The sequence below is a fragment of the Prionailurus bengalensis genome, chromosome X (genome assembly GCF_016509475.1).
Source record: "Prionailurus bengalensis isolate Pbe53 chromosome X, Fcat_Pben_1.1_paternal_pri, whole genome shotgun sequence".
Lineage (NCBI taxonomy): Eukaryota > Metazoa > Chordata > Mammalia > Carnivora > Felidae > Prionailurus > Prionailurus bengalensis.
This window is the reverse complement of record NC_057361.1, coordinates 112,802,513-112,815,628: the sequence shown is the minus strand read 5'-3', so window position 1 is coordinate 112,815,628 and position 13,116 is coordinate 112,802,513. Positions and strand designations below refer to the sequence as shown.

The 13,116-nt window shown below is 45.6% G+C and overlaps 1 protein-coding gene across 11 annotated transcripts in view; it reads right to left on the bottom strand.

Moving 5' to 3' along the window:
- Positions 1 to 1,958: 1,958 nt before the first annotated feature.
- Positions 1,959 to 13,116, bottom strand: part of INTS6L (integrator complex subunit 6 like) — a 56,429-nt gene continuing 45,271 nt past the window's right edge. For 3 of the 11 annotated variants that reach the window (XM_043571071.1, XM_043571073.1, XM_043571074.1), the window contains 7 exons: positions 12,085 to 12,303; positions 11,314 to 11,437; positions 9,603 to 9,745; positions 7,738 to 7,972; positions 4,920 to 5,297; positions 3,723 to 3,816; positions 1,959 to 3,121 (listed from right to left, as the gene is read on the bottom strand). In XM_043571071.1, coding sequence (XP_043427006.1) covers positions 3,013 to 3,121; positions 3,723 to 3,816; positions 4,920 to 5,297; positions 7,738 to 7,972; positions 9,603 to 9,745; positions 11,314 to 11,437; positions 12,085 to 12,303 — 1,302 coding nt within the window. In that variant the 3' untranslated portion in view covers positions 1,959 to 3,012. The remainder of the gene's footprint in view (positions 3,122 to 3,722; positions 3,817 to 4,919; positions 5,298 to 7,737; positions 7,973 to 9,602; positions 9,746 to 11,313; positions 11,438 to 12,084; positions 12,304 to 13,116) is intronic. The other 8 variants (XM_043571082.1, XM_043571081.1, XM_043571075.1 and 5 more) reach the window with 6 other exon arrangements.

Sequence of the window (13,116 nt, the reverse complement as noted above, 5' to 3'; positions counted from 1 at the left end):
ATCTTCAACGCACTTATTTCCTTTTTGACGATGACCATCTTGGTAGATGTGAAGTGTTCTCTTATTGTGGTTTGGATTTGCATGTCCCTGATTACACGTTGGCCATCTTTTCATGGGCGCGTTGGCCATTTACACTTCACGTGCTCCTTTGTGTGTGTTCTTTGGAGATGGGTTTTTTCGAAAGTTTTTTGGCCTATTTTTCCTTAGATTGTTTGTATCTTTGTTGTTGAGTGGAAAGAATGCTTTTTATATTATGGATACTGGACTCTTATTAGATGTATGTGTTACAAATATAAAATACTCCCATCTTATGGATCATCTTTTCACTCTCCTGATAGTCCTTTGAGGTACAAAAGCTTTTAATTTCTATTTGAGAGAGACAAAGACACTAAAAGAGGGGGTGGTGCAGAGAGAGAGGGGGAGAGAGAGAATCCTAAGCAGGCTCCGCGCTGACAGCCTCACCAAGTGTGAGATCATGACCTGAGCCAAAATCAAGAGTCGGACACTCAACCAACCGAGCCATCCAGGCGCCCCTAAAAGCTTTTAATTTTGATGAAGACAAATTATCTATACTTTTCTTTTGTCGCTTGTGCTTTTGGTGCCATATTCAAGAAACCATTGTCAAATGCAAGGTCATGAAGGTTAACTCCAAAGTTTCCTTCTGAGAGTTTTAGGGATTTAGCTCCTATTGATTTATTGTTCCTTGATTTTTGTGTCTGGTATGAGATAAGTATCCAACTTCTGTTATTGATTTCTAGTTTGATTCCCTTATGGCAAAGGAGCTACTTTGTATGATTTCCATCTTTTAAAATTCATTGAGACTTGTTTTATGGCTTAGTATACGGACAGTCCTGGAGAGTACTTTGTGAGCACTTGAGAATACGTACCCTGCTGTTGTTGGGCGGGCGCTCTACGGGTGTCTGTTAGACCTAATTGATGTATAGCATTGCTCAAGTGCGCTCTTTCCTTACTGATCCTCTGACTAGTCTATCCACTATGGTGCTGAGCCTAACGCTTCACCAGAGGTGAAATCTTATGGTCTTCTCAGGTCTTTTCGACTCTGAGCCCTGCCCCGGGCATGCACATGGTTTTCTAGATATCCAGGTACACACGCAGGAGCATTTCAAAAGCCCTCATTCTCCAAGGTAACTCATTCCCCAGTTTTTCCTTCCAACATTCATGGACTTAGAAAATGCCTCATCTCCTGTCATGGATTTCCAGGCAGCATCACCTAGAAACAAGGATATTGCTTCTCGGGGCACATGCTCACGGAATTCACTAGGGTTATGACCTGCCTCATCATCCCCAAGCAGAAGTTTCAAAAAAAAATCGTAGAATGATCTTTCAAAGCCTCAGTTTTGGTTCTAACTTGGAGACGGTACCTTGAGGGGCTGGGACAATATAGTTTAGAGGGGCTGGGACAATATAGTTTAGAGGCTGTCACGCTCTCCCTCATTTGCCAAGAGAGCGAGCTGTCCCTCCCGGAGGCGTGACACGCCAGACAGGTTCAAACAGACAAACATAATTTCTTGGGACTGAGGTCCACTCCCCTCCCTCCAGAAGCGAGAACCCACACATAGAACGTAAGCTGTCATCCTCAAGACTGGGGGGGGGGGGCAAGAATACGTTCAAATGCCACAAGACTCTCTTATCATGTTTCGCTGGCTTTTCTCCTGATTCAGTGTTCGCTTGGTTGCTATAAACCTTTGCTATCTTCCAGAGTCCTTCATTCTGACAGGTGTCTTTTTCAGTGTTTTCAGTGTTGCTGGAGAGGGACTGACCCCCAGAATACCCGCTCTGCCATTTCCCCCAACATCGCTGGGTTCTGTGAGTGATGTTTTGAAGTTTCGATCCTTATGTTAACATCTTCACTTTATAACGTGCACTCCGTTTTCTGAAAGGAGCAACAAGTCACAGGAAAGATCAAACTAGAAATGCCTCCAGCATCAACACACTTGTGAAAACCAATAAAATGCTTTATTTTATATATGCAAACTCAAAATCTCTTTGTACACTTAAATTTCTGCAAATTAATCCAGACAAAACAATACTGCTCCATATAAACCTTTGTATAAACCTGAAAGGAAATATATACATTATTTTTTTTTTCTTGTAGTGCTCCCAAAGCACAGAACGTACAAGTCTGCCCGAAGACTTTCGGTCATCACACGCGAGAACAAATGTCAGGGTTGGGGTAGCCTCAGGTGCACTTTGTAATGTCTCTAGACAAAATAGAAGAGAGTTGGAGGTAGATCATTTGTGACTCACCCTGCCCCCTCCCACAGAGAAATAAGTTACCCGAATAGCAGCTTTCTTACTCTTTGTTTCAAACTGTCCTGAATATTGCATGGTTTAAAAGGCACAACTAGGAATTGTTGAAAACTCTGTTCGGCACACACAAGATGGCCACCAAGCAGTGCTCCACGTTACAGGTGGCTCTTAGTCACTCTGGAAATGCCCAGAACAGCAAAGTTCATATGAGGAAACCCTTGTCACATCTAGAAGGGGCGACAGTGGGGCGCCTGGGTGGCTCAGTTGGTTGAGCGTCCGACTTCGGCTCAGGTCACGATCTCGCGGTTCGTGAGTTCGAGCCCCGCGTCGGGCTCTGTGCTGACAGCTCGGAGCCTGGAGCCTGCTTCGGATTCTGTGTCTCCGTCTCTCTCTGCCCCTCCCCTGCTCACATTCTGTCTCTCTCTCTCTCTCTCTCTCTCTCAAAAACAAATAAAGATTAGAAGGGGTGACAGTGCTTACTGAAGTTGACCTGCTGAATTAATAATATCGCCTTCCTCAACTGGGAAAAAAACCCAACAAAACAACAAATTAATACTTTCAGAAAAACCCTTAGCCAGCTTTTACTTCCAGAGAATCATAAAACAAAAAAAAAGCTCCATGGCTTTTTCTTAGCTTCGGGAAGGCAATTCCCTTGCCTAAAACATTCTAGGAAGCTTTGACAATATCATCTTCCATCGTACAGCATAGAAAACTTGCCCTTTTTTCTCCTTGGTCTTTGCATTAACATGATGATCTTCTGTTGATGTGATTAACGTTGTTGAGGTGGTGGTGGGAGTCGATCTTTTCTAGTACCTTCTCAAGGTACTGGATTAAGACTCGTCTTTTAAACCTAGAAATAAAGAGAAATTTTATTAACCAAAAGATACGCGAAGCCTTTCCAATGTGCAAGGCACTGTGCGGGGCACAAGGTGGAACTGGTGGTCTGCATGCGGCTTAGCAGGGGCGCCTGGGTGGCTCAGTCGGTGGAGCATCCGGACTTCGGCTCAGGTCATGATCTCGAGGCTCGTGAGCTTGAGCCCCGCGTCGGCTCTGTGCTGACAGCCTGGAGCCTGCTTCGGATTCCGTGTCTCCCTCTTTCTCTACCCCTCCCCCGCTCATGCTCTGTCTCTCTCTGTCTCAATAGACAGTCAAAAGAAATTTGCCAAAAACAAATAAAAAAAGATGCGGCTTAGCAAATACTGACAGTGCCAGCTTGAGGGCCTGAGCCCACCTCAGGCTGTGGTGAGCTTAGAAGATTCCACAGACGTGGATGAATGAGTTGGACTCCGATAACACCAATCTCAATGCCTCTGGAGACAGCCGTAACTACGAGAGCGAGCCAGGGTTTGAGAAAACCGAGGGACAGCTCATTCCACCCCCCGCCCCCTATTCTGCATTGGGCCCTACCGCTTAACGACAAGCGGAGACGAAGGTCTCCACTTTACACCCACCTTGCAGCTTCCTTGATGGTAAACTCAACAAATTGTTTCTTGACTGCAAGAGACCCTTGCACTTCTTCAAGCAGAATGAAAATCCTTTCATACTCTGAAGATATTTAAAAAAAAAAAAAACCCAAAACCTCAGTATTCTTAAAAAATACGAATAGGAAATAAATTTCAATCCTTACACATCCTCAGTAATCAATCCTCACAGGTGGAAAGTTATCATTTGTATTTTAAACACTCGAACCCAAACATCCGCGCATCAGCTACTAAGGAAACTCTTGTAAACACTGAACAAATGTGGCAGACTGAATAATGACCCCCAACGTTGTCCACATCTTACCTCCTGGAACCTGTGAATACGTTGCCGTATACGGCAAAAGGGACTTGACTTTGCAGATAGAATTGAGCTGTGGATCTTGAGATGGGGAGATTATCCAGGCTTATGCATCAGTGTAATCACAAATACCCAAATAATAGGAGGTGGGGAGTAGAATTGGAGCCAGAGAGAAAAGATGTAAGGATGGGAGCGCGGCTAGACGGGAGAGAAGGCCCTGACGTTACTGGCTCGAAGCTGAAGGAAGGGGCCAAGAGCTAAGGAGCACAGACAGCCTGTAGGAGCCGGAAAGGGCAAGGAGACAGATTCCCCCTAGAGTCTCCAGAAGGAACACCTTTCTGTTAGCCCAGTGAAAATAATTTCAGAATTCCGACTTGCATGACTGTAAGGGGAGTACAGTTTTGAGCCACGTGGCTTGTGGCAACTTGTTACGGCAGCAAAAGGAAACTATTACAATCAGTAAGGTGCAAAAAGAGAAAAGGTGTATTGGGTCCTTTTAGTTAAAGCAAGAGGAATCACTTTAAATTATGTGAAAACCCAGGGTGCTGGGTGGCTCAACTGGTTGAGCGTCCAGCTTTGGCTCAGGCCATGATCTCATGGGTTCATGAGTTTGAGCTTTGCGCTGATAGTGCGGAGCCTGCTTCATTCAGATTCTCTGTCTCCCTCTCTCTCTCTCTCTCTCTCTGCCCCTCCCCTGCTCGTGCTCTCTCTCAATCTCTCTCAAAAATAAACATTAAAAAAATAATAATAAATTATGTGAAAACCCAATACTTCCCCAATACCTCCAGAGATAGCATGAATCTATCCTGAATCATAGAATTATGAGGACCTCCCATTGTATTATTGATACTTGTGCTTTCATTACTTACTTCGTCCAAATTTTCGAACTTCCTTCATCAACTGATGTTTTATATCAGCATTGATTCCTTGCGCCATAGCAGGAGTTATTTGCAAGGTGTTTGGTACAGTTCCCAAAGTGGGTGTCACCGAGGCTTTGCGATCATCTACAGAGACACTGCAGTGTTTGCTTCCTCCTAGAAGTGCATGCGTACCAGGTTTGTGAATCAGGCCGTCTTTCCTTAGACTAGTGAAGTCGTCAGATAGAGAATCCAACTGGTGGTGGTGTGGAACACCATCTCCTGCCATATTCATAAGCTCTGGGGGAGCAGATTTTGACAAGAAGCCATCGGGTGGGATCTGACCATTTTCCCTCTTCTCCTCATGGACATCAGGAATGACAGTGACATCTGGAGGCCAAATCAAGAAGGTAAACTGTGAGGTGGGTGAGTTATATCAACCCCACAGGCAGATCTTCACGTTTGAGGAAATTGTTTTAAAAGCAAGAAGGTGTACAGATGGGAGGCTGAGACCCCTCAAACCGAGCCCAGGAAAATAATACAACAAAACCACCTTCTTTTCTTCACGGCACTCCCAATACATATGGAAACCGAGTCGGGCAAGACAACTACTGAGCGTTCTCAGGTCCCTGGCACCCGTGGTTTAGTGGCTGCTTGTGCTTTACAAGCTTAAAGGCAGCAAGTCTCACTTGATGTCATGATTTCTGTAATTTACATATAAAATGCCATGCTCAAGAAAATGCCAGGCTTCACCGAGCTTGGCACCAGACTACATGGGCCCCCTTCAATTTCTCTCCTATCTCAAAAGTTCTAAGAAAACAGAGGTGGCCGTTAGGCCTCGAGATTCTATGTGTAGTCCGTCACCAAAAATCTTTGTATGTGATTCTCATCATTCCCTTCTGTGACAAGGAAATGGGTTTCCTTTTACTCCAGGCCTGACACCTCTACTTCATATGCTCTGCCTCCTTCCTGCCAGGCACTGAGACAAAGCTGGAGGATCGGCAGTGAACGAGACAGACAAGAACAATCCCGATCCTTACGGAACTTACATCCTCACGGGGAAGTCAGATGGTATGTGTAATTTGGGCAAGGGGAATAATACAGTTTGAATTCTTGTTGGGAAGGAAGGTATCAGGGATGTGACAGAGAGCAGGAGGGGGAGTCTCCGTGACCCCGGGGTCGGGCAGGGCCCTCTGAGGAGGTGACCCGTGGAGCAGGAGACAGGGCGGCCTGTGCACGTGAGGAGGACTTCCGGCTGCCGTGAGGGCCAGTGCAGCGCCCTAGGAGGGGACGAGCCGGGGCCGTGGAGCAAAGGACAGAGGCAGAGAGAGCAAGGAGGACACCCAGAGGACGCGTGCAGGAGAGGAGGGCAGGCCCGGGTCCTGCAGAGCGTGTAGACCAGCGTCGGGAGCTCCGATTCTGTTCTGAGTGCTCGGGGGAGTTGGTGGCGGGTTTCGGGATGGACGTGGCAGGATCGGATTTCCGTGCGCACGGGGTCAGTCGGGCTGCAGGGCGGTGATGGGTCGGGAGGGTCAAGTGGGAGAGCAGGGAAATCAGATGAGAAGCTGTTGTAGCAGCTTGGGGACAGACGGTGGCAGCACAGACTAGAGGGATAGAGACACAGGGTGATCCAGGAATCGGACTGGGTGTCAAAGTGTCTGCACTTGCTAAGGGATGGAAGTGAGAGAAGAATAAAAGAGAAATCATGGTGACTCCGAGGATCTTCACTGAACCCCGGGGGAAATAATAGTGCCAGGAGTGTGCTCTTCCTGATCTGGCCCAGTGACCTCATGTTGATGGCCTGACAGCGATCACGTTGGCATCCTTTACACTGTGGAAACCTGCAAACATTATAATCCAGGGCTTCACCCCCCCGGCCCCCACACACTCGGACAGCTGGCTGTCGCACCTTTACCAGCATACTGCCGGATGGTGTCACTTAACATTAAGAGTCATGCCTGCGGCAGGCGGCAAGCAGAGCTGTTTTGGGGAGCGCGAAGGTTAGGAGTGCTGATGAAACACGTGAAACCGAATTTTATCGGTCTATGGGGCACCTAAGTGGAAATACCATGTCCACGGTTAAATTTAGGTCTGGAGTTTGAAGCAAGGTGTAAACACCCAAGTTGTTGACATGTAAATGTCCTGGAAAGCCCAAGACTGCATGGGATCACCTGGGGTGGGGGGGTGGTGTCTGGAATCCAGATTTGGGTCCCTACGCTATTTGCAGGTGGGAGAGAAGGGGAGAAACCAGAAAAAGAGGGTGAAGAGGAGTTGCCATCAAAGGGAGCAACACGCTCCTATCCCCATGTCTCCCCCTTGTGCTAGTTACTACATAAGTATGGATCTTCTCACCTCAGACAGTGAACAACTGTGACAAGTGACACGAAGAAGCAATGGCAACACGCAACAGACCCTGGGGGCCGTGATGACGCCTGTCTCAGTGCGGTGGGGAGGCAGAGCCAGACCGCACTGGGCTAGAGCGGGAGCAGGAGTTGAGGACACAGAGAGCCAGTGCAGACCCAGCCTCGTATTAAGCGGGTTCGCTCTTGCTGCGTCGAGAACCTGCTTCCTCGTTCTGACTCACGCAGCAACACGCTCCTATCCCCATGTCTCCCCCTTGTGCTAGTTACTACATAAGTATGGATCTTCTCACCTCAGACAGTGACTCTGCTCCCCACGGGGCCCTTTGTACCTACCACATTGATGATTTAATAATGGTTTACTTAACGAACAAAAAGCGGATACAAAGGAAATGAACACAAAGGAAAATAGGGCTGTTTAGTGTTAGTCTTCTAGGAGCCATAAGGAAATCACAACCACTACTCTATACCTGTATGTACAAGGGTGGGTTTTATGAGGTTTGGATAAGATGGGAACCACGAGGCTGAGGGTGGTCCCTTTCCGCCCACATGGTTAGTTACAGTGGGTGGTGTTTGTGGTTTCGCCAACAGCAGGGACATACTCCGCCTTCTCTTAGATGACAGAGGACTGTTGGGTTCTCCGGGGCGCTTCACTTTGTTCTGTGGCCCTGCCACGAATTCATCTGCTTCATCAATCATCATTCCCTAGAAAACACCAATGAACACTCTCCATTAAAGAGCACAGCGCCCGCACGCGGCACACGCACACTCAACCATACATCCCGTTACCAACACACATCTTCATCACGGGCCAGAGATTTACCGTGCCCCACCTAGACCCTGTTCACAGAAAGTGCTCCTCCAGTCCAATCTTGACCTAGTCTCGGTGGAACAAGGAGGAGATGAAAAGATGACGTGTTGCCAAGGTCAAACACAATACAATCATGATTAACCAGAAAGCTTGAGAAATGAGCAACTCGCATCAACCGAAGAGGTTACTTTTCGGAGGAAGTACAGACCATTCGGAAGCGACCCTTGGCAAGTGAACCAATTCCCTTTTGTGTGCTTTTGTGCTTTAAATGCATCATTAAGAAATATTGACTATCACTGTACAGAACGCTGCATGTGGACGGTAGAGAGCAGGTTGACAGAAAATGCCACTGCCCCAACAGCAACCTCACGGAGGTTCAAATATGTCCACCTTGGGGGCTTTTCATTCTTGGGGGTAGGTAAAGGATGACAGCCGGCAGTGCAGAGGGTTAGCTAAAAGCTGTTCCCATCCAAGGATAACCCGAGAATATGAAAATATTTTCACAAAATCATAAAAGACTCTTCCAAGGCATTTTCCAAAGCAACACGGTACAGAAAGGGGAAACCATACACCCTGAGCATTTACTGCATGTAGGTCATGTTTGAAATGGGTACATGCACTAACTCAATACTGCACAGGACTCTGGTAAGTGTAATCATTATCCCCAGGGGTTCAAGTGAGGAGCCCAAGGCACAGAAAGGTTAAGAGAAAGTCCAATTAATTGAGGATTGGGGTGGAGTGGAATATCTCTCATTCTAGTTTTGTTACCAGACAGATTATTATATGGTCTGCAGCTTAACACCAATAGTCTTCTCCATGTGTGCAAAGAGAATCCCCATTTGCCTTCATCCTTAGATGGTCAAATCGGCATCTCTCTCTCTCTCCCTCTCTCTCTCTCTCTGTCTCTCTCTCTCTCTCTCTCACACACACACACACACACACACACACACCTCACATTTAGATTTCTACTAGGACAATCCAAAGAAAGCAGCATCACGTAGTACTTCCTATTTCAAGATGAACACTTCATCACCGTCTGGCTAGAGCACTAGAGATCCGAGTAATGGAAACAGGAAATAACTGGTGATCTCAATATTAAAGGAATTAGCGTGCAGAGGTGGGAATGAATACAGACTCTGGAGCTGGAAAGACGCGGGTTCAAATCCTGGCCCTTCTCAGCTGTGCTACTCAGAGCACACCACTTGACCACTGTGAGCCTTGATTTCTTCTTATGAGAGGACAGATGGTAACACTCATCTGCAGAACCGTTGTGGCCATTCAATGTGATCGCGTAAAACAACAACTCCTACTAGGTACTCGGTAAATGTCACTTATTCCTTTCTTCAAGCAACACGCCTTTGTATCAGGAGGCTCCCACTTTCCATTTATGGAGAGCCCTGGGGTCCTATTTTATCTTGTCAACCAACAGAGGGAGAACCTCTGATTTATATTCACCTTGCCCAGAAGAAAGGAATGATAGCAAGACTATCACAACTTGGGCAGACTTAGAAATAGGTATCTTACCTTCTTATCTTGTTTGAATGGATTGCCAAAAGTATGTAGTCTTTTTGGTTGATCTGGATCAATCTCTCGAAGCGGAGAAGCCAGTGTCTTTAGATATTCCTGATAGTTACCCATTTGTGCGACTGGAACACTATGAAGGGAATCTGTAAAATCGCCGGCAAAGAAACAAATGGTACACGGCTGCAGTGTATGCCTCATGAGGACAAGGGGACACGATCAGGGGCTCAGTAGGTTGAGCATCCTATTCCTGATTTCGGCTCAGGTCATGATCTCACGGTTTGTGGGATCGAGCCCCGTGTCAGGCTCTGCGCTGACAGCATGGGGCCTGCTTGGGATTCTCTCTCCCTCTCTCTCTGCCCCGCCCCTGCTCACATGTGTGCATGTGTGCTAAATAAATAAATAAATAAAACTTTAAGAGGGCATGATCATAGTCTGGTTTGGCAACGTGTACCTTGGCATCCAATAGTCTAAAATCTCAACTTTTGGGGGCACCTGGGTGGCTCAGTGGATTAAGCATCTGACTTCAGCTCAGGTCATGATCTCACGGTTCATGGGTTGGAGCCCTGCGTCAGTGTCTGTGCTGACAGCTTGGAGCCTGGAGCCCGCTTCTGATTCTGTGTCTCCCTCTCTCTCTGCCCCTCCCCTGCTCGTGCACGCGCTCTCTCTCTCTCTCTCAAAAATAAATATAAACATTTAAAAGCATCTCGAATTCTAAGATTTAAAATTATCTCTCTTCATCCCACTCACTACTCAGGGTACCATCACTACTCCCTACAAGCTCAAATCACTAGGCCAAGTACAATGTCCTTAGGCCTCAAACCAGGTTTGAAAATGGGCTGACATCCCGTATGTCACCACCCAGCCTGAAACACCATATTTGTGCTGCATTTCAAAGAGCCTGGCCTCCATGGTTCTCTCTTATCATCCAGAGACCTTGGTTAGTAGGCCTTCCATTCTTGGGGAATGTGACTAAATCTATAGGCTCCCTTCCTAGAGAAGCTTCCCTCCTCTCCACAGAACTCAGTATATAATTTTAGGAGGTCGACCAGGCTAAGATTTAACTCCTTTTAATGGACAAATGACCCTGGTTCAAATGAACACAATGGAGTAAAGGGGGATTGTACACCATCACCAATTGTCCTACACACTACCAGCTTCATAATTTTCATGTAAATGAGGAATTCTGGACTGAATTCATCACGACAGGCTGGGTTGTGCCACTTCCAAAATCTGACAGACCTAGGTCCCGCCACTTTCCAGTTCACTAAACCTGGAGTGGCTATCAAAATGCTCGCCCTTGAGAGAGATGTACCAAGAAACAGACTCTTAATCATAGAGGACAAACCGATAGTTACCGGAGGGGAGGTGGGTGGGGGGAATGGGTGAAACAGGTGACGGGGATGAAGGAGGGCACTTGTCACGAGGAGCACCGGGTGAGGTAGGCAAGTGTTGAGTCACTGCATTATACACCTGAAACTAATATGACACCGTATGTTAACTGTACTGGAATTCAAATAAAAACTTTAAAAAATGCTCACTCTCAGTGAGCCAATTAATGCACACCTGCCCTACAACCTGAGAACAGGTGAAAATGAGCATTCTAAGCCTGAAAATATTACAAAATAACCTACCCGTTATGCAATAAGCACTTTCATGTAAGTCAGGCTTGATATTTTCCTAATCAACAAAAAATACTTCTTTGTTCATTTACCTTCATCTTGTCCAACAATAAACTTGTGTGTTTTCAGCAGATTGGATCTCATTCTGGTTAACTGGTCTAAAAGACCTCTACGTGGAATATCATAAGCATTTCTATATGTCTGAGGTTTCAAATCCTGTTTGAAATGGAACAAATAATTTCAGTTACTCCTGAGGCTTTTTAATATAGAAATGTAATTCTTAATGCTGCAGTGTATGTAAAATCGTAGTGAAGAGAGGGATATTCAATACAATAACTACCATAGAATTTTGCCAGTGGAAACCTCGCCTTTGCTGGCCTTGTTCCAAATTCTAATATAGCCACAACATGCTCAAACCACTGAGAATATCCTTTGCCAAGTATGTCAACTGGCCTGGCCACCTCTGCCCAACGTGGACCTCCTCTATGGGAAATCTTGGTGTTAGAGGTCCCTGCTGGGCTGGCCGAGACCTTCTCGAAGCTGCACTCCTGCCTGAGACCCTTCACACCCAATCTTCTTCCTCGTCCCCTCCTCTCACAGGTGCTAGATCAGCCGTGTGGCCTGAAGGTTCCCCCGCCAACTCCTGTTCTCTCTCCCCTTTATCCTTCACAGACATTACCCCCAAACATATCTTGCACATTTAATTCCATATTGGCGTCTGCGGGCAGGGCAATTACTAAACTAAACCGGTGATAAGTATGAAGTCCAAAACAGGATCGTAATTATTTCAAAACTAAAATACGACGGCATAAATGCATCGGACCAGCTCAAACAAATACAAAGTATTTATGTCCACAATTTACCTTGTTTAAGAGCCCTACTTGGAAGCCAGCAAATTCTTTGGTATTCAATTCTGTCAGTCTTGGTGCACTCTCCCCTATGATTTCTTTCAATAGTTTTCTAAAATTTTTACTGTGGGTAAAGGACACGCCACCTCCAGAATGATTTTTCACTTTGATTCCAATTTCCTGGGGAGGTTTCTTCCCCACGGATGCTAGTATCCGTTCTGACTCTAGTTTGGTCTAAAATGAAAGTACATAGTATGTTATGAAAAGATCTATGTTATCACTGTTGTTTTTACTACTTAAGAAAGGGAACACTTTAAGAACCCCACAGAACACTTTTCAATTGTAAATCACAGAAAAATGGGTAATTAAACATTTCCCTGTGCTTCTCTGCACTATCACAGCAAACAGGGAGGTGGGGGTGAGAAAAATAACTTACGACATTTTTTCTCTTGTCTAATGGCAAAATTATGATTGGATCATGGAGAGAATGGAAACCATGGATAAGAATTACATTCATAGACATTCATAGACATACAGCAACATTTGGTTGCTGTAAAATCTAGTCTAAGTCAGTATATTTATTTCAGACCCAGACATAAAGGTTTAAGACTCTGTATTTATAAATGTAAACTAGGGCTAAAATTCAGATTACACAGATTGGCATTACATCTGGAACTAATTCAGCTGTTTGTTTCTAATATCGGACCACCCCCCAAAAAAGTAATGCTTAAATTTAACAAACGTTACCACGCAAATGATTTGTAATATCTGCTCAGTAAGTTTCTAGCTAACTTACAAAAAAATCCTAATGGACGCTATTAAACCGCATTGATAAATAGTGCCTGACGGTGACTCGTAGCAATATATTGGGCATATCTGGTGATTCACATACATGGTTCAAGGAACACTGGTGACATAGTTGTTATTAAATTAGTAATTAAATTAGTGATTAGAGTGATTACAAATTAGTAATAATTTTTTTCTTTAAAAGAAGGGATTCCACCAGTGCCCAGTAAGCCCAAAAGGATTTTTCATTTCTCACGGTTA